The sequence below is a fragment of the Mauremys reevesii genome, linkage group 24, assembly GCF_016161935.1.
Source record: "Mauremys reevesii isolate NIE-2019 linkage group 24, ASM1616193v1, whole genome shotgun sequence".
Classification (NCBI taxonomy): Eukaryota; Metazoa; Chordata; order Testudines; family Geoemydidae; genus Mauremys; species Mauremys reevesii.
Window position 1 is genome coordinate 1,806,166 of NC_052646.1, and position 22,110 is coordinate 1,828,275.

At 57.9% G+C, this 22,110-nt stretch overlaps 4 protein-coding genes across 5 annotated transcripts; all 4 read left to right on the plus strand.

The window, feature by feature from the left end:
- Window positions 1-1,979: 1,979 nt before the first annotated feature.
- Window positions 1,980-3,259, plus strand: LOC120390363 (protein S100-A2-like). Its single transcript, XM_039512968.1, has 3 exons — window positions 1,980-1,996; window positions 2,468-2,624; window positions 3,029-3,259. Exons 2-3 carry the CDS (start codon window positions 2,484-2,486, stop codon window positions 3,191-3,193), a joined length of 306 nt encoding a protein of 101 aa, XP_039368902.1. The 5' UTR covers window positions 1,980-1,996; window positions 2,468-2,483; the 3' UTR covers window positions 3,194-3,259.
- A 5,119-nt stretch (window positions 3,260-8,378) lies between these two features.
- Window positions 8,379-10,892, plus strand: LOC120390360 (protein S100-A2-like). The gene is made up of 3 exons (XM_039512965.1): window positions 8,379-8,450; window positions 9,262-9,426; window positions 10,572-10,892. Exons 2-3 carry the CDS (start codon window positions 9,280-9,282, stop codon window positions 10,734-10,736), a joined length of 312 nt encoding a protein of 103 aa, XP_039368899.1. The 5' UTR covers window positions 8,379-8,450; window positions 9,262-9,279; the 3' UTR covers window positions 10,737-10,892.
- A 1,292-nt stretch (window positions 10,893-12,184) lies between these two features.
- On the plus strand, window positions 12,185-15,203 carry LOC120390361 (protein S100-A4-like). Its single transcript, XM_039512966.1, has 3 exons — window positions 12,185-12,332; window positions 13,703-13,861; window positions 14,733-15,203. The coding sequence occupies exons 2-3, from the start codon at window positions 13,721-13,723 to the stop codon at window positions 14,895-14,897; spliced, it is 306 nt and encodes a 101-aa protein (XP_039368900.1). The 5' UTR covers window positions 12,185-12,332; window positions 13,703-13,720; the 3' UTR covers window positions 14,898-15,203.
- A 2,368-nt stretch (window positions 15,204-17,571) lies between these two features.
- On the plus strand, window positions 17,572-21,982 carry S100A5 (S100 calcium binding protein A5). Of its 2 annotated transcripts, none has more exons than XM_039512970.1 (3): window positions 17,572-17,676; window positions 20,695-20,851; window positions 21,489-21,982. In XM_039512970.1, exons 2-3 carry the CDS (start codon window positions 20,699-20,701, stop codon window positions 21,630-21,632), a joined length of 297 nt encoding a protein of 98 aa, XP_039368904.1. In that variant the 5' UTR covers window positions 17,572-17,676; window positions 20,695-20,698; the 3' UTR covers window positions 21,633-21,982. The 2 variants fall into 2 exon arrangements, with proteins under 2 accessions (XP_039368904.1, XP_039368903.1); XM_039512969.1 differs by lacking the exon at window positions 17,572-17,676 and adding an exon at window positions 19,564-19,598.
- Window positions 21,983-22,110: the final 128 nt, after the last annotated feature.

The following is a 22,110-nucleotide window of genomic DNA, read 5'->3' on the forward strand; positions in this document are numbered from 1 at the left end:
CTTTCTCCAGTCCCCACCCTTCCCCGAAGCGCAGGGTTGAGATCTGGACACTGCTCCGGGCGAGCCCGATGAGCGCTGAGAAGAGCGGAATTGCTTCCTACGTCTCGCTTCTAACACTCCTGCTGGTCCACCCCGGGATGACGCTCCCGTGGCTCAGAGCCAGCGACCCCCTACAGCCCCCAGATCCGTTTCTGCAGTACCCCGGGCCGCGCAGGCCATTTCCCATTTTGTATTTGGGCAACTGATTATTCTGGGAATTGAATCTGGGGTCGCTCTGAATTCCTGCCCCGTAACGTTTCCAGGGAGCAATTCTACACGTCACCTCCTGGCCCGTGGAGCAGCGGAGCTCACAGGGCCGGGGCTGTGCTCAGGTGTGTGGGGGTGGCTGCAGTTTACCCAGGTGTGCTCAGCTCTGCAATACCTGCTAGACAGGTTTCAGCTCGCTCGCCCAGGGCCTCCTTAGCGGGCGGCAGGCCTGTGCTGGTTAGCAGGAAAAGCTGCCGTTAATAGTCAAAGCCGCAGAGCCCCAAGGGGAAAATTCCTTTTAATTTTGTGGGGTGATATCTGGGGGTCTTGCTAGGCCTGGGTGTCATTGTGGGGGGGCTGGATCCACCCCAGAATGAGGCTTGATCCCTGCCTTTTCAGCTGACAGTTCTCGCTCCAAACCACAAGAGACTTGCAGCATTTATCCAGGTCCAACGCACCCCCTGGACATTAACTAACCCCGTCCAAGCCACCCAGCTTCCCTCCCCAAGGACGGGACACAACTGAAATAGAGACGCTGGGTGCTGAAGATGGAAATTCAGCTGGCAGAGCCCGCGGGAGGCATGAGATCAGGGAGGCCGCGCCGCAGGCTGGCCTGGGGAGAGGGCATCTTCGAAGGGGAATTCAGGTTCTTACAGGTCTGCTCTTCCCAGAGCTGCTGGAGAAAGCAGGCTGCACCCTATTGGGTAGAGAGCCACACTTCCCCTGCCTCCATTCCCCTCCCTCGCTGCTCGGATCCCCCTTCCGCTTGGCTTGGTAAGTTTTCTGGGGATTATTTGGTTTCATTGCAGGGCCTGGCTCCGTAGCTGTCTGCAAAGGGAGGCGTGGGGTCTCCCTGGCAGGTGCAGAGTGAGGGGGCTGGGTCCAGCTGTGCAAACCCCACTCCGGACGGGCAACCGGGGCTGAGCTCAGAGCTGCAGAGCCACGCCCGGAGCTGCTGGCGGAGTTCAAAGGGGGCAGGGGGGCTGTTGGGCTGGGGATGATTCTGACCCAGCAGCTCAAGCTCTGCTTCCTAGTGTAGCAGAAATCCCCGCCTGCGTCTCCCACGCCCGGCGCTGGGAGGGGAAAGAGGCCCAGCGGGGCAGCCTGAACCAGGACGCCTGGGTTCGAATCCCGGCTTTGCCACTGACTTGTCGCGTAACCCAGAGCCTGTCTTTCACCATTCTATTTCCCCACAGGCACCCGGGTGGGGATACGGCCCCCCCTTCCCAGGGGCGCGGGGGGACGGTGCTCTGCTAACGAAGGCACGAAGCAGGCAGGGGAATTATGTAGGGTTTTCTAGCCCCCTTGCTGCTTTGCACTCTCCCTGGGCCCTGCAGCAGGACTGGGATCCAGCGGGACCCGCTGCCGTAATAGCAGTAGTGGGATGAAACCCGCGCAGGGCCCTAGCCGCTGGGCACCCCTGCAGCAGGAAGAACCCAGAACCCCGGAGCCAGCCCCAGAGAGTTCAGTTCAGTGGGACTCGATGGGCAGGACGAACGCTGCCAAAGCACCAGGAAAAGCCAGAGCTGCTCTGGTATCGGTCAGACCCAGGCCCGGCCCCCAGGACAGGGTTATGCACGAGGGCTGGGCTTTGCCTCCCTCTGTCTGGCTCGTTCCCGAGGCTAAGATCCTGGCACGCCACATTTTCAGTCGATTTCCCGGCAGAGGGGCAGGGGTCACGGCGAGGTCACCAGATAATGTCGTTTTAGCTCCATCAACGTGCCCCAGAGCACAGTGGGGGTGCTGCAAGGTGAGACCTCGTGGGGGGAGGCTGGAGAATCACCCCCCCCCAAAGAGCCATTTGCTCTCCCCCAAGCCCTGCACTCTGCTGTCCATAGATTCTCTGGCCAGAAGGGACCAGCTAGTCCTGGATCAGGCTGCCCCAGAACCTTGCCCGGGGATTTCGGCATCCGGCCCAGCACTGCTGGTTGGAGACAGGCACCCAGTCTTGTTTCAGTGACGCCAGGGGACGGAGACCCCCTCAGAGAGGGTTAAAAGTTGGTGCCATATTTCTAGGCTGAATGTATCTAGCTTCAGCTTCCAGCCAGTGGATCTTGGGGTCCCTTGTTCTGTTAAAGCAGCGCCTGGGCTCACGCGGGTGCTCGCCGAGCGGGATCACCTCACTGCCGAACCAGCTCTTGGCTAAAGGGCTGGAGGCCCATTCGGCTCGTGTTTTAAAGACCTGGAGTCATTCCGGCAGCTCTTTTCTGCCCCCTTTCAGCTCTGCCGGCGGCGGGATGGCGTCTCCACTGGAACAGGCCCTCGCGGTGCTGGTGGGCACCTTCCATAAGTATTCCGGCAGGGAGGGGGACCGGTACAAGCTCAGCAAGGCGGAGATGAAGGAGTTGCTCCTCACGGAGCTGCCCAGCTTTGTCGGGGTAAGTGGAGGGAGATGCGGGCGGGGGACTCCAGGGCTGGACCACAGAGGCTCGGCCTGACGCTTTCAGAGCCAACGGGCGTCAAGCAGACACGCACCCGATGTGGTTCCCAAATAACAATAGCAGCTGATGTAGCAGCTAAATCCTTAGTTCTTTACTAAGGAAGTATCATATGGGGAAACTGAGTCACGGGCAGTGATGTCCTTAAGAGCATGCAGCAGGTAGAGGCAGTAATAGAACCCAGGAGTCCTGGCTCCCAGCTCTGTGCGGTAACCACTATACTATCCTTCCCCCGCCCCATCTATCAGCCTGTGGCGCCCGGCTTCCTATTTGACCAGGGTCTGGGGCCAAGCTGCGCAGGTTTTGCATTCAGCGCCCGTGTCTCTCCCCTCCCCCCGCTGCAGGATCAGGTGGACGAAAGTGGCCTGAAGAAGCTGATGGGGAATCTGGATGCCAACGGGGACGAGGAGCTGGATTTCCAGGAGTACGCGGTGTTCCTGGCCCTCACCGCCGAGCTGTGCGACGAGTTCTTCCGGGAGTGCGCCGACGAGAGGAACCGGAAGATCTGAACCCCGAGCCGCCCTGCGTGGCCGCTGTGTGTAAAGGGGGTCAACGCACAGTAAAGATGCTTCAGCCAGAGGTTTCCGTTGTGTCTCATGAGCAGGGGCTGGGATCGGGCCCCTGGCAGGCTCCCCTTTCCCCCTCGTAACGCCCCTGGCTTCCCGCCTGACACAGCCCGTGAAACCTCCGTGGCAGGAGGAGGAGAAGGGAGGGGGTTAAACCATGTGCTGGGCAGAAAACCCAAGTCTGAGCCAACTCACAGGGACCTCACATGCCAGGCCGGTCCTCACACACCCTCCCTTCCCAGCAGGCGCCCAGATACCCCAGTGACGGGCAGGGTGTCGGGACCTGGCTAGAACACCCCGGGTGGTGCCAACCCCCCTGAACCCGCCTCCCCCAGCCTGGCCCCATGAATGTGGGACTGGCTTGGTTTCGCAGACACACAGTGGGAGCAGGCACCTGCCTGCCTCGGGGGCATAGATTCATAGATGCCAAGGCCAGGAGGGACCGTTGTGATCCTCTCGTCTGTGAAACCACCTCCTGCGTAGCTCCGGCCAGAGAACGGCCCCCACAGAATTCCCAGAGCAGAGTTTTTTGGAAAACATCCCATTGGGATTCTTAAATTGCCAGTGATGGAGAATCCCCCCAGCCCCCGCTCCTTAGGAAATCATCCCTCTGGGTAATGACTCTCTCTTGGAAAAATTTACCCCTTAGTCCTACTCTGAACGTGGCCAGCTCGGATTCCAGCCCCAGGCCAGTGTAGGACGGTTTGCGAGCCTGTGCTCTCCCAGGGACGCAGCCGGGTGCAAGAACGCCACGTCCCCCCGGCTGCCCTGCTCGGTTCTGGGGGTGTCTGCACTGGAACACGCTGGAGGGCTCCCCGACTAGTTAAAGGGCCACTGCCCAATTCCTACCCGCCCCAGCCAGGGGTAGGGAATCTATTGCTTTTATACAACATCTGTCCCCCTTGGGGAGCTCTGAGTGCTGTAGGAAGCCAAGCACCACTGAAATGCAGCCACCTCTGAGGCGGAGGGTGGCAGGCAGCAACCCCAGAGTGCTGCACAGTCGAGGATTTTACGAGCCATGGAGAACAGGCAGAGCCTTTGCTGAGAGTGCCACAGCCTCTTAAAACTAGGTGGAACTCACGGCTTAATCTCAGCAGGGTGGATTCTGACCTGGGCTTGCACAGAGATCTGGGGTTTCAAACGTCAGACCATGAGCCCCCCTCTCTGGCTTGGTGGAGTTATTATTACACAGAGCCAGGAGCTTAGTTTTCCTGGTCACTGGCCCCTGGCTGTAATAGCCACTAGACCCCACTCCCTCCGAGGGCTGGAATGGACCCGAGTTCTCCTAACAACCGGTCCCCTGCCGCGGCATCAGAGCCGGGAACGGAGCCGCGCTGCACCGTGCTGAGGAGAGGCCAGAAGGCAGGAAAGCTGGGCTGAGTCCTCACTAAATAACCTTCTTCCCTCGGGTAGGGAGAGCTGCCAAGGATCTTTTAGGGGAGGGGAGGGGACAGGACAGGCGCCTGCTGCTGAAACCTTCCATGGCCGAGGATATGAAGAGGACATGGGGGGCGGGGGGGAGATAGGGATGGAAGGTGAAGAGGGCACATAGGGAACTGAGCTCCAGGGGCTGGGGTTTAGCTGCCCCTGGCAAACATCTGCCTAAACCAGGGGACTGCATCACTGCATTGCCATAACCCATCACCTTCCCCGCCCCCCCGGGATCCATGAGAGCCTTGTGTATCCCGCCTGTCAGTGAGCTCACGAGCTATTCAGGGCTCAGGCTGCACGCTCCCCGCACGCGTCCCAGTGCCCAGCGCTACCAGGCAAAGCAGAAGCAGAGAGAGTCCGGCTGCTGAGAGGGGCTTTTATTTCAGGGGAAGAGTCTTCAAACTAGTTCAGTCTGGTGCTTAATCTGTGCCAGGCCTGAGCCCTGGGCCCGGCCGTTCTGCGCCCCAGGGCCTCTGGGCTCGTTGCCATCGTTATGAAGGTTAAAAAACTGCCTGAGCCCCGGCCCCTCTTTCAATACAAATGAAGCCCTGGGTAAGTCCCTGTGCAGCACCCGGTGTCCTGATTGCAACCGGGCTAAGTTACCGGCTCCACACGGTGCCTAGGACCTAGCAACCCCCCACAAAGGAAACAGGACACCTCCCCTGCAAGTCAGGCCATCGATAAATCTCCTACAAGATGGAGAAACTTCAATCCCACCCTATGGGGCTGCGAGCTCTGAACTAGCCCCCACCTGCCCCTGCCCAGCCCCATCTGCAAACCAGAGTAATCGTGTGCTATGGGCCTAGGCTGCTCATCTCTGTGCCACACCCACACGATCTGCTCATCTACCCAGAGCAAGAGCCTGCATGCGGAGAACCAGCATTAAAATCCTTCCTTGAAACGCTGCACCCCAGAGACATCCGCCTGGGCTATTTATAAAGCTCTCAACCGCAAACAAAGGCAGCTGGTTTTTTCCTCTTTAAAACCTCCCTTCTCACTTTTTCCACAACTTCCCCAGCACTGAAAATACTCAGATCTCCCCCTGTTTTTCCCTGCCCCCTGAGCTGGTCTTTTATAACCCAGCTGGCCTGGCCCACGCCCCTGAGGGGAACCAATCAGCTTCCCACATTGGGTAAGGAAATAGACAACAGATTTAACCTACTTAATTGGGAGACCAGATTCAAACGGGGGGAGAGTTGCTCTGCTAAAGTGATCTTTAAATCAGTTATTTAAAGGTAAAGCTGCAGACAGGATCCTCTCCCTGTGCCAGAAGCAGCTGCATTTCCAGAGGGCTGTATACAGCCGCAGGAATTTGTGCCTGTTTTCTATTTATTTATGATGCATTATTCACAGAGCTGGGATTTATTTGATGTTATTTTTTGTTTGCCAAGGGAGGTAGTTTCATAGCCCTGCATTCTCCGGGTAAGAAAATGAGCCTCTGGAGGTTTAATGACACTTCATTCCCCAGCCCTGAACCACCATCTCGCGATGAGCCCGTCTCTCTCTCTCTTCGCTCCTCGGTGTGCCCCTCAGCGCCGCTGGTACCAGAGTAGCTGAACAGCTCACAAGTTCTTGATCTGGGAAGTTTTAACAAGTTTACAAATCCCTGGGGGGTGGGCACCAAGCACGGCAAGCCCTGCCCCTGTGGTCTTTTGTTTACAGACTCGTTAGACAGGAGTATAGTCATGGGCTCTCCCCGTCTGACTGGCGTTGCCCTGTTGCAGGGTGAGTGGCGTTCAGCACTCGGAACAGGCTGTTGGTCGGATCTCACAGTGGTTGATGTGTTTATCTGCACCCCCCTGGGCAGCAGGGAAGTGCTGGTCACCCCTGAAACGAGGCACAGCAAATGGGGCCAGGAAGGTGCTTGGGCAAGCGAGTTTCAGGTTTAGGGGCCTAACTCCCAGTCTTGGCTCCACTAGGATCCACAAAACACCCGCTGGGCCTTGCAGGCACCTAAAGTTACCTGGGCACCCACGTCACTGCCCCGGACCCCAGCCCCACTGCTGTGTCTGGGCGCCCCCACCCAGAAAGGCCCCTGGGCCGGGAGCAGAGAGGCGTTGGCTGTCCCAGTTCTGTGCGGGGCCTGAGCCGGCAGGCGGGCTCCGAACGCACCTCAGGTCGGGTCCTGGGCTGGAGGGCAGCACCCGGTGCCCATCGTATAACTTTCTGCCCTGGGGCTACAGCACTCAAGTGGGACATGGGAGACCCAGGTTCAATTCCCTCCCCCCCACCAGCGGGGGGAGGATTTGAACGGATGGGAAGGGAGAGACCCCCCCAGCCGAAGAGCTTGTGCTCAGTAAATAGAGTCCAGGACCCTCCTGGGAGCGCCTTGTGCTGGGGGATTCATGGAGTCACAGATGGCCAGAGGGGACCATTGCGGACATTGTCTGACCTCCGGGATAACACGGGCCGGAGAGCTGCCCCCCCCGCCCCATAATTCCCAGAGCAGAGTGTTTAGACAGACGCCCAGCCTGGATTTCAAAACCGTCCATGACGCCGCTCCACCTCCATGCGCGGCTCAGGGCGTGGATTCGAAGCCAATTTGATGCAATTTTTGGGTGGATCTGGCTTGGGGCCGTTTCCCAGACCTGCCTGCGATATTAACACTGATGCCTGGGAGAGCCCATGTGAGTCTGAACCGGGAGCTGGTAAAGCAGGTGGCTTCAGGACGGTTCCCACCCTCCCGACACGCCTGCTCACGCTTGGCTCTCCCGGACCCTGAACCTCGTTGTTGGTGGCGGTGAGTTTTGTTCCTAAATGCTGCCGTCTTTCCCAGAGGGGTTGGGCTGGACTCCAGAGGTTGCCCCGATGTTCCAGCTGTGGGGATGCAGCTCCCAGGAAGCGATGCCGGTGGAGGTTTCTGGTGTGATGGGCCGCCGAGTCTGCCCGCGTTTGCATAGACAGCAGGGGAGCTGGGGAATGGGGAAGCCCTGGCGGAGGAGGGGAAGGAGGGCTGGGAGCACCCCCTCTATCTATCTATCTATCTATCTATCTATCTATCCCCATACACCCCATCCATCTATCTGTCTATCCATCTATCTATCCCCACACACCCCCTCTATCTATCTATCTATCCCCACACACCCCATCCATCTATCTATCTATCTATCTATCTATCTATCTATCTATCTATCTATCTATCTATCTATCCCCATACACCCCATCCATCTATCTATCTATCTATCCCCAGACACCCCATCTATCTATCTATCTATCTATCTATCTATCTATCCCCATACACCCCATCCATCTATCTATCTATCTATCTATCCCCAGACACCCCATCTATCTATCTATCTATCTATCTATCTATCTATCCCCAGACACCCCCTCTATCTATCTATCTATCTATCTATCTATCTATCTATCTATCTATCTATCTATCTATGCTTCCACAACGTCTCTCTCTCTCTAACGTTTTCTACTGATCACCAAACTGCCCAAAGCTACCTGAGGGGCCTTTCCCTGGAGGACACCCCCAGCCCCGGCCCTTCACAGCTCAGCTCCTTTGCCTCCTCCGAGCTGGGCGGGCCAGAGCAGGGACGCTGGAGGAGCTGGCGGAAAGGCAGGCGCTGCCTGCCACAGGCCGGAGTGACTCAGTGTGTGGGTGTGTGGAGGGGAAGGAAACACTCCGCTGTGGTTCAGCTCCGTACGATTCAAATCCCTTTCCAAAGCAAGGCATCTCCTGGGCTACCAGGTTTGGTTTTGCAGCCAGTGCGGGACCCAGTGGCTGGATGCGGCTTGATATTCCCAGCAGAAATTCCTTCGTGTATGCGTGTGTGTCGGGTTTCGGGCCTCTGTCCCGACACTATCCCCCAGTGGACGCATCAGCTGCAGAACATGGCACCTCTCCCGTGTTTCTGTGTCACGGGGGAGGGAGCCTCAGTGCTCCAGGGCCTGGTGCAAAGCCTGTTGAAATCAGGGGAAGGCTGCAGTGGACTCTGAGCCACGCCGGCCCGTCTGAGCCACCTCAGAGCTGAGCTTGCGGCTGGGTTTCCATTCAAAGGCCAATGCTGGGTTCCCCTCTAGACTCCACAAAGAGAGACGGATTGGCCTCAGAACTGGTAGGCCGGGCTGGGGGTTTCTGCCTCTCCTGACTCCGTGCTGCGCCCTCGAAGCGGCCAGCAGGCCCGGCTCCTAGGCAGAGGTATGGCAGGCAGCTCTGCACACTGTTCTCGCCCGCAGGCACCGCCCCTGCAGCTCCCATTGGCCACAATTCCCTGCCAATGGGAGTGCGGAGCTGGTGCTTGGGGCGGGGGCAGCGCATGGAGCTCTGTAGCCTCCCCACTTAGGAGCCGGGCCTGCTGGCTGCTTCCGGGATGCAGCGCGGATCCAGGACAGGTAGGGACTATCCTACCTTAGCTCTGCAGTGATGCCAACTGGACTTTTAACGGCCTGGTCGGCGGTGCTGACCGGAACTGCCAGGGTCCCTTTTCGACCGGGTGTTCCATTCGAAAACTGGACACCTGGCTCCCCGGGTCAGTTCCTCTACACGCCCCACCCAAGGGGCCCCCCACGTTCTGTCTCCCCAGTGGGGGTGTGGTCTCTGCTAACCCACCTGCTCTGCTCCTGCCTTTCAGCCCCCCCCGGCATCAGCCATGGCAGCTCCGCAGACCCTGCAGCAGGCGCTGGCTGTGCTGGTTTGCACTTTCCAGCGCTATTCCAAACAGGAAGGCGACAGATTCACGCTCAGCAGAGGGGAGCTGAAGGAGCTGCTGGAGAAGGAGCTGCCCAGCCTGGGAGATGTGAGTAAGCTTGTGGAGGAAGCTGGAACGGAGCCGTTGGGATGAGACGAGAGCAGTCTCCACCCCGAACCGGTTACAAACCATGAATGACAATAATTCCCAGCACCTAGAGGTCTCAGCTGCACAGACGCAGCACGAGAGACAGTCCAGGAGCTCACAGTCTGATAGACCCAGGGTGGGAGGGGAAACAGGCATGGAGAGGGGAAGTGAGGTGACCAAGGTCACCCAGCAAGTCAGTGCCAGAGCCGGGAAAGAGCCTAGTTCCCTATCCACTAATCCAAGCTGCCTCTTGACTTTTTTATTTGTTTTCAACGTATCTTTCCTTGTCACATGTACGAATCCCCACCAGCTCCGCCTGAGCCCTGAGTTTCCAGGACCAAAGCCTGGACTCTGCCACTTGAGCAAGAAGAGTGGCCCTGGTAGCGGATGACAGTAGTAGGCTGTTATCCTCTATGGGGACCAGCCTCTGGACTGGGACATGACGATTTACACCTGCTCCCCTGGATTCTGGCTTGGACTGGAAGCAGACCCCGTGTGTTGCCGTACAAATGCTGCCCAGCGACCGTGCGCCGGCGCTGGGCTGTCACCCGGGGTTACACCAGCACTGAGGATAGTTTGGTCCAATTTCAGTGTCTTATGAGCCAAGTTTGCGGGACGAGATCAGCCCCTTCCGAATCTGGCCGGGCCTGTGAAAAGCGGGGTGGTGGTGGGGGACCAGCATTTCCTCGCAGGGCAGAGGAACGGTAACTGCCTGTGACAGCGAGCAGGGAAAGGTGTCGAATTTCCACAACACGCTCGGGACGGACATTTCTTCCTAAGCTCATTATTACGTAGGTTCCGGTAGCTCCGAGCGGCCCCGTTGAACCAGCACTGTACAAACGCAGCGGGAGAGACAGTTCCCGTCCCGAAGAGCTTGCAACCTAAACAGACTAATTATTGGTCCCTTATTACCCCTGGGGAGTAAAGCTCGGAGCGGTTTGCCCAGGGTCCCTCACAGAATTGGTGGCAAAGACAGGACTTGAAGGCGGGTCTCCTGAACCCGAGCCTGCTGTCCTAACCACTAGGCGGTCTGGCCGTCACCGAGTTTGAAAGACTCCTGAGGGGGTTTCACTTGCCCCGTTACTCACCTTCACTCTTGCCCCTAGGTACAAGCGAAGGAAGGCGCCTTTGAGGAACTGCTGAGCATCCTGGACGCTAACAGAGACGGGGAAGTTGACTTCCAGGAGTACATTCGCTTCGTGGCGGTGGCGTGCACCTTATGCCACGAGTTTTTCGTGGACTCCCCTGTAGTTCTGCCACGTGCACAATAAACCCACCCCTGCTGGGGCACAGGCAGCTGGTTTTGTGCAGGGCATGAATACAAAGCAGGAGAGCAAAATTATAAGTCTGGCAGGAACTGTGCAGCTACCTGGGAACCTCGCACTGGGAAAGGTCATGGTGTGTCAAGGACTGAACTCACGTCTACCTGCCCCAAATACACAGAGCCGCTCCCTTGAGCTAAAGGAGACCGTCCATCAGCGAGCAGCGGCAGAGCATTGTTTCTCAGTCCTGCAGAGGAGGGTCATGAAAGGCAACCGGGGGTTCGTGAGGCATTGAAAAAATGTATTAGTCTACAGCAAAGCAAATCTCCTTTCCCCACTCCCAGCAGGCCCTGGTCCAGCCACAGCCACACAGATCAGTTATATTGGCTTCACTGTTACATTGTTGTACTCTTGCTTTCATAGTTAATGTGTTGTGTGTTGGGGAGGGGGGTGTCACATACATTTGTGACTGAATGAGAGTTTGCCAGCCTGAAAATGTTGAGCAACGCTGCAGCAAAGGGTTTATGACACATGGTTGAACTGAGCGGATTGCACCCAGCAGAGGGCAGCAGCGCTCCAACCCAAGAAATTCCCAAGCAGGATTAAGTTACACAACCCTGAATTCCACCGCACAGTCCTTGCGGTTATGAAATATGAATAATTCGCATCTCATTTTAGTTAAATAATATCATGAGCCGGGCTCCGGAGATGCACCAATGTTTCCAATCCTGGAGGTATTTTTGCCGTATTTGCCCTATTCAGAATTATCTGCCATAAGCATGGAACGTGTCCAGGGCTAATTCCTTCCCCTGCAGCAGGGTGAGACGGCTCTGGGTTTTCTCTCCTGATTGTGGGGTTTCTTCGCTTGTCCTGTCGGACTGGCTGGTTTGAAATATTAATAAAGACTGGGTATGATCCTGGGTGTGGGGACTGCTCAGTGCGTGGTTGGCCAGGCCCCCCCGGGATGAACATGTGAGCGCAGGCAGTGTGGAAAGTGGCTCCTAGCTGGGGACGAGTGGGACGAGAAGACGCGCCGGGCACGCTGACCCTAGGGTGAGGGAGGCCTATAGAACTGCTTAGGCAGCGAGGTGGCAGGTGCATTTCTCTCGAAGCTGCAAAGTGACGCAGGTCTGACATCTCCGTCGCCACGCAGAGCCGGAGTGTCCTGGGAAGGGATTTGAAGATGTTATTTTCCTTAATTCCCCCATGCACCCTTTGTCCAGCCCTGCTGATTTTCCTTCCCCCGCCTGCCGCTCCCTGGTCTAGCGGAGGCCAGGAATCAGGATTTCATGGCTGTGTGGCTGGCGGCTTCCCCTACCCCCCCGGCCTTCCTGTCTCCTAGCCCAGGAGGAGAGTCCCTCCTTGCCAAGCAGCTGGAAAGCATCATCCAAGGGCGGGGCTGGGTGGGTGATGGTCCAGGGGTACCCGTGTTCTCCTGCCAACCGTCTGCAAAGAGACTCGCACTTTCATTGGCCTCTTTTTAATTCGACCCCCCCCAAGGGGGTGTCCCTTGAAGCTCTCGCTAGGGCTATAAATACTGAGCCCTGTCACTCAGCCTCACTCCGGCCCGGCCTTCCCTTGCTCTTCTTCCTGTTTGCTGCCTGGGTAAGTTGGGTTTGCTGCCAGCAGTTTGCATTTCGGGGCTGCCTGGAGGCACCATGTGCGGGGGCTGCCCTGGGCAACCGGCGGGGGGCTGGCTTTGAGGGCAGCAGCGCCAACGGTTTCTGTGAGTCAGCAGGGAAAGCCAGTCGCTAACTCTGCAGCTCCCGAGCAGGCGGACTTTAGTTCAGAGGCTGCGTTTTGCAGCTGGCTGCTTGCGCTGCTCCCTTCTGCTGCAGATGTGGGGCAGCCGAGCCTCTCCAGACAGCGCTAGGCGGGCTCCTGCAAGGGCCAGTAACCGTCCCCGTCTCTCCGGGCAGGAGCCAGGAATCAGTTCTTGCAGCAGGACTCAGCCAAGGCACATGGTGCGGCTGGAGAGTCCCTGCTTCTCAATGGGGCTTTTCTCCTCCATCCCCTGCTGCCACCCCTCGGTCCCCAGGTTTTTCCCCTCCTAGCCTCGGGGCTGGTATTCGGCAGCAGTGCCAGAAGCCAACGCCCCGCCTGTGCTGTCAGCAGGAGAGCGGTGGAGGCGGGAGGCATCGGAAGGCAGGAAGGAGTGACACATCGGTGTGCCCTGCCCGGGGGGCGCGTCACCGGGCTGGCAGGGCCTGGGACAGTCGGTGGAGTCACCCTGGATTGAGCCCAGTGCGACAGGAATCAGGAGCTGCCCCTCCGAGTGGCTGCCCCGCTCCTGAGTTAGTTCTAGCCGAAGGAGGGCGACTCCCTCTCTGCTGGGGCCGGTGGGACATCGCACTGGGCCGCTGACGGAGGCAGGTGCCACCCGCATGGACGTATAATTAGCCACTTTCAGCACCTTTGTGGCTGAGCGCTCAGGTCACCGCATGGGCTGGGGATGTTTAAGGGATCGTAGGACTGGAAGGGACCTCGAGAGGTATCGAGTCCCATCCCCTGCACTCGTGGCAGGACTGAGTATTATCTGGACCATTCCTGACAGCTGCTTGTCTGTGAGGCATAATGCTGGTAGCGTGCAGGAAGAGGGTTATCGCTAATATGTGGCTTCTGAAGGTCTGATTGGCCATAAACACCTCCCGGCCAGGCCGAAGTCCTACATGGTGCCCAAGTCATTGGAAAGACAAGACCCTAGCTGTGCGACGGGGTCACAGGTCCCCGTGTCTAGCTCCCTTGTCTGGCTGCACCCCGTTACCACCGGCCCCAGGAGGCTCCCAGTTATGAAAACAGAAGCCCCTCGCCCCATTGTCTGGCTTGGTGTCTCTTGCCTCGCTGGCAATGCACAAGGAAACCCACGCAGGCCGTGCTAAGCTCACTCATTCCGTCCTACAATGTAACTTCTGTGCCCTGGCCAGGCAGGTTGGTGGACCCCCCCCTCTAACCAGCATCCCTTGTCTACCTGTCAGATTTGCTAGCGGTGCGAGATGGCCCGGCCCCTGGAGCGGGCTCTGGACACGATGGTCTCCACGTTCCACAAGCACGCTGGGAAGGAAGGCGATAAATTCAAGCTCAACAGGGCTGAGCTGAAGGAGCTGGTCACGAAGGAGCTGCCCAGCTACATCAGCGTAAGGGCAGGGGAGGCTCGGCTGGGAGTCTGGGACCATCCCCGCTGGGCTGAGCAGCGACCTGGGAATCCGGTCGGGGCACGTTAACCTGTGGTGGGATGGGACCAGCCTGGGCCACGCTCCTGACACACGTCACAAGCTCCAGCCGGGCGAAGAGCTGGCTAGCGATGTTCACGGGACGCAGCAGATAGACGGGGGGATGTTCTCTGCCAGTCCTGGCCCACTGCTGTGGCCCAGGGTGTGTGCTCAGATAGCCTGGGAAAACAGAGGCCCTGATCCTGCCATTGGGCCCATGTGGGTGGCTCCTTGTGGGAGGCACTGATGACAGTGCAGCCTAGTGGACGGAGCACTGGAGTGAGACTCAGGAGACCTGGGTTCAAAACTTGTTGGAGACTGTGGGCGTGTCATTTCACCTGTCTTTGCCTCAGTTTCCCTGTCTGTAGAATGGGGCTAAAGATACTGACCTCCCTGGCGCAGCGCTCAAAGAGCTGGGGATTGTTACTGGGGTGTGGCGGGGTCCTTCCCACACAGACGGGGTTGGTATTAAAGGTCCCCTGGCACCTGCCCCAAGGGCCGGGGGGTTAGCTGCCGCGGCCATAGAGATTAACTGGGGTATTTATGTTCTGCCTCTTTAAATACCCTTCCCCGTTTTGGCTGGATGTGGGCTTCTCTGCGTCCCAAGCTGCTCAGCGTGCACCGCACAACGAGAAGCTGCTGATGCCGAGAGATGGCGGGAGGCTGCTCCAGGCAGTGGGAGCTGCAGAGGAGGAGGCTATTGGGTTGGGTCAGAGGAGTTGTCCGCCTGGCACCAGCTCAGGAACCAAGCTCTTTAATGCAAAGCTCCCTTTTTATCTTCCCCTCCCCTCGGCAGAAACAAACGGATGAAGCCAGCTTCCAACGGCTCATGAACAACCTGGACAGCAACCGGGACAAGGAAGTGGATTTCCAGGAGTACGCGACCTTCCTGGCCTGCGTCGCCATGATGTGCAATGAGGACTTCCAGGACTTCCCTGACAAGATGCCACGGAAGATGTGAAGCCTGGCCCTGGATGGCAGCGGGGGACAGACACCCAGAAACCCAGCTCCGGGGGCAATAGCTGGGTTGCCTCCCTGCCGTTCCCTGCGGATAGCGCCCGTCCCCTCCCACAGCCCCTGCGTTAGGAGGCTGGTGTGCTTTCAATAAAGGTCCCTGGTGTATTTTGCAAACAGATTTTTTTTTCTTGGTGCCCAGATACCATGCTGATGGGCAGATTCCTTTATTGTCCAGGGTCACCGGCATGGATAAAAATAGAACCGTGGCTGATCCTCGCTCTCTGAGTCTGGTCTGGCCTGATGTATAACAGTGACAAAAAATGAATCCTGCAGAACCCCAGATATTTCCCCTCCCCTCTGTTGCTTTGCCTGCTGAGCTAACAGCAGAAAGAGCTAATGGTCCTAGAGCCTGGGGCACATAGAGGATAACAACCTACTACTAGTACCAGCTAAGAGAATTACTCCTTTAGCTCGTGTGGTAGGGGTCTCTGCTAAAGGTCTGGGGTTAAAACCCTCTGGGTGACCCATTATAAACACAGACCCTCATTTCTCAGGAATATTTGGTGTGGGGGGTTTACATTTTGGGTGTGAGCCGAAGCTCACTGCCATCCATGGGCCTCAGTGACCTTACAGCATATGGAATAAGCAGCGGCAGCCCAGGCCCTGAAGACCCAAGAAGGTGCAGACAACCCCAGTGGCCGGTGGGTAGCCAGGCAGAGCTGCCCTGGGGCTGATGGGAGCGCCGCCTGAGTAAGGACCTCAGAGTTTGGCCGCGCAGAGAGAACAGCAAACGGGCCAAGCTGGGGTGGGCTGAGCTGGGCTAAAACAGAATTTGCTGCATTGTCAGTGGGTTGCAATAGTGCTGAGCACGGGGCATTCCCCAGGGTTCTGGGGGGAGGGACGGGCGCTTGCAGCGCGGCCAAGCCGGGGCTTCAAAAGTCCTGAGATTTCTTTTTACAAATAATAAACGCAGGAATCTTTATTTGTCTTCTGGTCTCAGAGATGCTAGCAGCCACTTTCCAGCTGGTCTCTGCAGCCAGGCGGGCTAGACACCGGGTTGTGTTGTAGGTGGAAGCTGGGATTTGCAGGTGATCACATGATTCCAGCAGCTCATGGCTTTAAGAAACCCTGCCCAAAATCACAAGGCTCCCGGTCAGGTTGCAGGAGCTGGCAATGCGGCGCGGACGTGTCCTGCCTGAGCCAGGCAGCAGGGACAGACGCCCCTCGTGATTACTGTGCATTTGCAATGCACGCCAAGCACAAAGGCTTGGTTATTCTATCCAGAGCCATCCGCCCACCTCCCAGATCACATGACACCCCTTTGAGTCCTGTCGCAGTCAGGACAGGCTGGGAGCCCCCACACATTACACACCCGGGGCGGGCTCACCATTGTCCTGTGCCTCCAGCCGTCATTTGCACCAGTGCTCACAAGTGGGTGTGCAAGGCACCGTGCCGACCTGGCAGTCTCACCCCCACTGCTGCAAACGACGGCAGCTGCAGGACAGCAATGAACCGGGCCCTGAGCGTCTGTCTTCACAGCAGAGTTACCCCAAACTCTCACCCTGTCCCCTCGCCCCACACTTCCGTGGTGCTTGCAATCTGGCCTAGCTGGCTAGCTGGGTCCAAGCCCAGGCTCTCCTTCCACTCGGGGTGGCAACTGCAGGCTAAGCCACTGGCCTGCTGATAGTCCTGCAATACCTTCCCACGAGCCTCCGTCCTGTGCCCAGGAGGACAGACTTCTCCCCCAATCCCTTGGGAAAGGATCAGAGCGGCTCCGCTTAGCACGGGATCAGCCCCTGAGGTCCTGGCCGGGCTGGCGGCACATGCAGGAGAGCGCAGCCCCAGCGAGGACACGGCCGCTGGGGCAGGGCCTGGCACCGAGGCGTCTCACTCCCGGGTGCTGAGCACCCGGGCTGACTCTGCGGCCGAGCCTGAGCGTGACGGGAGCAGAGAGAGGCCCCGGGGACCGTGAGCGACGGACCGGCCTCCTCCCCAGAAGCCCCCCGTTAGTCGGTCTTCCCCCTGCAACACGTCTTGCTCCTCCCCAGCGATCGGACGACCACGAATTCTCCGAGCTCGACTCTGCACTGAGCACCTGCCCCCCAAATCTGCTATTGCCCCCCCCTTATTTCCTCCCCTGACCTTCCAATTCTCTCTCTGCTCACGGCCCTTTGCATCGGCCAGCGACCTTCATCGCTGGAGCTCATCCCCCACGTGCCTGTGCATCCTGCTCACCAGGAAATCCCGTCGCCACAGGCGCAGGTGCCAGGCAGCAGCTGCTGCCGAGGAAGTGGGCGATAGTGCCCTGGTTGTTTCCTTTAGCCCTAGCCCCAGCCTGTGCCCATATAAACGGGCAGCTCCACGCCTGGGCCTGGGTGGGATCGTCCCCCCAAGCGCTGTTAGCGAGAGGCGTCGCCCGAGTCACTGCACGCCAGGGGCCGGCTTCTGCTGAGTGAATCTGGAGTCACTCCTCTGGCTTGAGTGGAGCCACTCTGGATTGACACCGGTGTAACTGAGAACGGGACAAGTCAGAGGCTCGCCTGGGCAGCGGGTGTGGGCCATCCCAAGAGCAGGTGCAGGAGAATTCAGATTTGAGTCCACGCAACACCTGGAGAGCAGCGGGCAGGGAGGCAGTAGGCAACTGGGATCCTGGCAACAAGAACCGCTTCCATTGGTCCTCTGGTGTGCGAGAAGCCAGGGCTCCCTCGGGGAGCTCAGAGCGTATAAAAGAGAGCTGCCTGCCCTGCTCCGGGCTCCCTGCTTTTCCCTTTGCTCTCGGCTTGGTAAGTTGGTTTTGTTTTATAACATTGGCTGTTGTGGCCTTTAAAGAACAGACTCTCCAGAGTGCCGCCTCAGTGGGTTCTCTCTCCCTCCCCTCGCCAGATGTGCCACGCCCTTGGCAGCGTGCCCAGGCTTAGCAGATCCTCTCTGCAGCTGCGCACGCCCCTCCCTGGCACACGGCGTTAGAAGGCCCTCTCGCCAGAGGTGCACACCCCTCCCTTGCAGGCCCAGTGCTGGGGGATCCCTGCCACAGCTGTGCAGACCTCTCTCCAGATGTGCAAACCCCTCCCCCCCCCGTTAGTCACAGTGCCAGGGGGCTGCCTCCCTCCAGCTGTGGCAGTCACTCTCCAGGAGGCGCGGGCTGAGCTGCAGGGGACACTGGCTCTGAGATGCTTCTGGGCGTTGGCACAGTTCTCCCCTGGCTGGCTGCTTAGACATCGCCTGAGCTCACCTGCTTTCCGGCTGGTGCAGGCACAGCTCCGGCTCCTGAGCTAGGGGATAACGGTGCTGCGCCGGTTACATCGCTAACATCTGGGGGTCCCAGGGAAGGTGGCTTAGCTCCCTCCTTTGCACGCTCGGTAACAGCACTGGCTTCATCCGGCGGTGCCCTGCTGGCTCCATTCCAGTTCTCTCCCTCCCAACTGCTCTAAGGGAAGCTACTTTTCCAAGAGGAACCAGGATTTTTTAAACTCGTCGTGGGAATGTTGAGATTCCCAGGGGGAATTCCTGGCCTGCTACAGCAGCAGTTTTTCTGTTTGCCTGGATGCTCTGTGGCTCATTTTCCAGAGGCCGGGTTGGCCCTGAAGGCTGGGGGCACAGTGGCATTCCCCCCCCTCCAGGCACTGGATGTGCTCCAGACTCACCCCCCTTCTTGGAGATTCCTGCCTTGTTAACTCATCCTGAGCTTGGCTGCTTCCCCCTGCAGGATCTTTGCTGCTGCCCTTGGTTCCCTCTGTCCTGGAGAGATTTGCAACACCTGAGTTGGTGGGATTTTCACTGGAAGGGGGTGGGGACCGAGAGAGTTAGGAACCCAGATTTGATTGGAAAACAACAAAATTTGATGCCGAATTCCCTTAAATGCATTTGAAATTCCCAGTCAGTAAGACCCACCTGCTCTGGTTGCTCGGGTGAGTCAACAGAACAGCTCTGCATCTCCGGGCAGGGCCTTAGCCCCAAGATGCCCAGCCGCACCCTCCCTGTGGCTAAATGTATTGCTGGTGTTTACTCACTTAATGGCTTTGCAGTGCTCTGAGGCACTAAGCCCTGTATTTTACAGCTCCTGACTTCCTATGAGCCAGCGCCCGATAAGGGAAATGGATGAGCCAGCGTGTGCAAGTGCCCTGGGGCCCTGGACAGGACCTTTCTCATAATCCTCACTCTTAATTATTAACCATCCGTCTGCCAGGCAGCTTCCCATGTGATTGTTACAGCAGCACTCACAAGCCCTGCTCCAAAGAGCCTCCAGTCTGAATAGACAAGACAGGCAAAGGATGGGCTATTAATGGAGACCCAGGGATGAGGGGATGTGCCCAGGGTCATGCAGGGAGGCAGTGGCAGAGCGGGGGATTGAAGCTGGTGTACCTGGGCCCGAGGCCAATGCCGTAACCAGTGAAGTGAAGTGGCCATGGCAAGGCGTGGACAGCACCACCTGCACAGCTAAGCGCCATCCCCCGGGGGATATGAATGAGGTGCCCACGTTTCCCATCTGTCACGGCTGAATCCAGCAGGTCTGGGCTCTGTCCGTGGCAGCACAGGCAGCCGGCAGCCCCAGAAGGGACTGGATGCAACCGGCTTAACCACCTTGCAGCCGCTTCCTCTAATGCAGCATGTGGTTGGCCACCCAGGTTCCATTTCAGCCTGGCTCCCCGTGCCATGAATCAGAGCTCCTTCCGGAGCCTGCTTGCAGCTCACACGCTCTACCCAGGTACCGTGCACAGCCAGGCAGACGGTGCAAGCGCTGGGCAGAAAGGAGGAGGTCTGATGACAGGAGCGTACGCCGTGGTGGTGGAGCCACGTCCGCCCCAGGGTATTAGTGAGGTCTCAGCTTTTACTGGATCAACTTCTTGTCTCTCTCACCAACAGATGTTGGTCCAAGAAAAGATGTTGGTCCCCCTCCCTCCCTGCAGCTGGTCTCTCGATTAGGACAATGTGGCATTTTACTGCTTCTTCTTAGCATATGTGCAACATGCCACAGGTGGCTCGTGACCGGGATTCATTAGCATCCCTGGCTTGGGCTGGGTACTGACAGGGAGTGCGACGTGAATGCTGATCCGTGCCCCCAGGTGCTCTCTAAGGGACCCTCCCTTCCAGGGGCTGGATGCACAGGTCCAGGTGTGCACATCTGGCTGGATGCACAGGTCCAGGTGTGCACATCTGGCTGGTTGGGGGTACGTGGGGTGACATTCCTGAGCCAGCATCTGGCACTTTGGGGTGTGGGTGAGAAATCTCTACGGAGACCCAAAGCCTGGTTTGGTAGAGCTCATCTCCCATCTCATCTACCATACCAGATGAGATGGTAGAGCTCATCTCCCAGCGTAACAGGCGCGGGTGCCTGGTAACTAACGTTAGCCCCAGAGCACTTGAAACGTGCAAAGCGCTGGAGAAGCGTTGGTGCTGCTCTGGGCTCTGCATTCACCCTCAGTCCAACAGCATCGGAGGAAGGGTGGGCTCGTGGTAAGGCACTGGGCTGGGACACGGGAGAAGGGTTTGAGTCCCGGCTCTGCCGCATGTGACCCGGAGCAAACCACCGACTGGGCCTCTGGCTCCCACCTGTGACATGGGCTGTTTAGACCCAGCACCCAGGGGCCCTGAGCTTGGTGGGTCCTACCCAGAAGAACGAAGCGATTGGCTGGAGAGCACTTTGAAACTGGAAAGTGCTGTGTGGAAAGCTAAGTATTAATGCTGCAGGGCCGGTCTCTGCCCCAGCACAGCCTGTCCGCTCCTTGCTCCCTGGGGCTGGTCTGCAGTTCTTCCCGTGGCAGGCGCCGCGAGACCTTGCCAGGCCCTGCTCTCTCTTTCAGACGAATGTGGACGTGCGCCATGGAAACGCCTCTGGAAAAGGCCTTGGCAACCCTGGTCTGCACCTTCCACAAGTACTCGGGGAAGGAAGGTGACAAGATGACCCTGAGCAAGGGGGAACTGAAGGAGCTGGTGAAGAACGAGCTGGGCCTGGGGGAGGTGAGTGCTTCGCAAACCTTTTGGGGGGGCTGAAAAATGAGGAATTTTTGGGATCAAAATGAGCATTTTGGTTCAGATCAAACTCCCCTGGGTTTCTCTCCAAACGGATCAGATTTGAGATTTTTGCAGAACTGGAAAATTTGGGGTTTTTCCCCATCCAAAACATGAAAAAAAAAATCCACAGGAAATTTAGGGGGAAAATATGAACATTTTTCAAAGTTTCGCCTCAAGTTTTTTGGCCCAACCAAGTGGTCAGTTTGATCTTGTGAAATCAGACACGCGGGGTCTGATTCGCAGATCCCCTGTCCCTGCGCCTGGGGGCCGGATGCCTTCCCCAGGGCTGGATTTGGCCTGGTATCTTTGCCCACTGTGCTCATTTCAGGCCTGGGGACTGTTTTCTTCCCAAGGAAGCTTTGCTCCCATTTAGCAGCTGCCCGACCGGGAGGGAAAGTAACGGAAACGTCTCCTCCCTGTTCTGCGGCATGGTTAGCAGCAGCCCAGGAGCGAGGCTCCAGGGTTCACTGCATCATTAACGAGCCAGATTACAATAAACGGAAAGAAAACCAGCCCCTAGCGCCAGTGCAGATCCCTGCAGGTTTCATCTAGTCCGTTTGGCTTCTCTCGCCCTTTGCTGCAGAGGATGAAGGAGGGCGGCATTGAGCAGCTGATGAAAAGCCTAGACCGGAACAGCGACCAGGAAATCGACTTTAAGGAATACTCGGTTTTCCTGTCCACCTTGTGTATGGCCTACAACGACTTCTTCCGGGGACAGAGCAAGTAGCTGGGGGGATGGGGGGCTGAGACCGGGCCCCCGAGCCCCTGGCTCTGGGCACTGTCCGGCTGCTTGCAATAAAAAGCGTTTTGTCCACCGTTCTCCCAGTGTTATGTGTTTCCTGCTGTCCAGCTGTCCTTCCATCCCCCCTGCTGTGCCATCTGTCCAGGCTAGAATATCTCGTGCCAGGTTGCAGCTGAAGAAGTGGCTTTTTTACCCACGAAAGCTTATGCCCAAATAAATCTGTTAGTCTTTAAGGTGCCACCGGACTCCTTGTTGTTTTTCGTGCCAGACAGACCTCTTTTCTCTTCGCCCGTCTGTCCAGCCATTCCCCATGCACGTCTATCTAGCTTGCAATCTCTCCGGGGGCGGGGGCGGGGGCTGTCTCTCTGCGTCTCTGCAGCCCCTGGCGCAATGGCCCAGAGCCTCGAGTTATTTAGGTGCCTGACTCCCAGTGGATCCCTGTGAGGATGTGGGTGGGGCCCTG

Excerpts from the sequence above, each read along its gene's own strand:
- LOC120390361 (XM_039512966.1), top strand. The coding sequence starts at position 13,721 with ATGGCCCGGCCCCTGGAGCGGGCTCTGGACACGATGGTCTCCACGTTC. Across the intron at positions 13,862-14,732 it reads AGCTGCCCAGCTACATCAGC|AAACAAACGGATGAAGCCAG; the intron begins GTAAGGGCAGGG and ends TCCCCTCGGCAG.
- LOC120390363 (XM_039512968.1), top strand. The coding sequence starts at position 2,484 with ATGGCGTCTCCACTGGAACAGGCCCTCGCGGTGCTGGTGGGCACCTTC. Across the intron at positions 2,625-3,028 it reads AGCTGCCCAGCTTTGTCGGG|GATCAGGTGGACGAAAGTGG; the intron begins GTAAGTGGAGGG and ends CCCCCGCTGCAG.
- LOC120390360 (XM_039512965.1), top strand. The coding sequence starts at position 9,280 with ATGGCAGCTCCGCAGACCCTGCAGCAGGCGCTGGCTGTGCTGGTTTGC. Across the intron at positions 9,427-10,571 it reads AGCTGCCCAGCCTGGGAGAT|GTACAAGCGAAGGAAGGCGC; the intron begins GTGAGTAAGCTT and ends TCTTGCCCCTAG.
- S100A5 (XM_039512970.1), top strand. The coding sequence starts at position 20,699 with ATGTGGACGTGCGCCATGGAAACGCCTCTGGAAAAGGCCTTGGCAACC. Across the intron at positions 20,852-21,488 it reads ACGAGCTGGGCCTGGGGGAG|AGGATGAAGGAGGGCGGCAT; the intron begins GTGAGTGCTTCG and ends CCTTTGCTGCAG.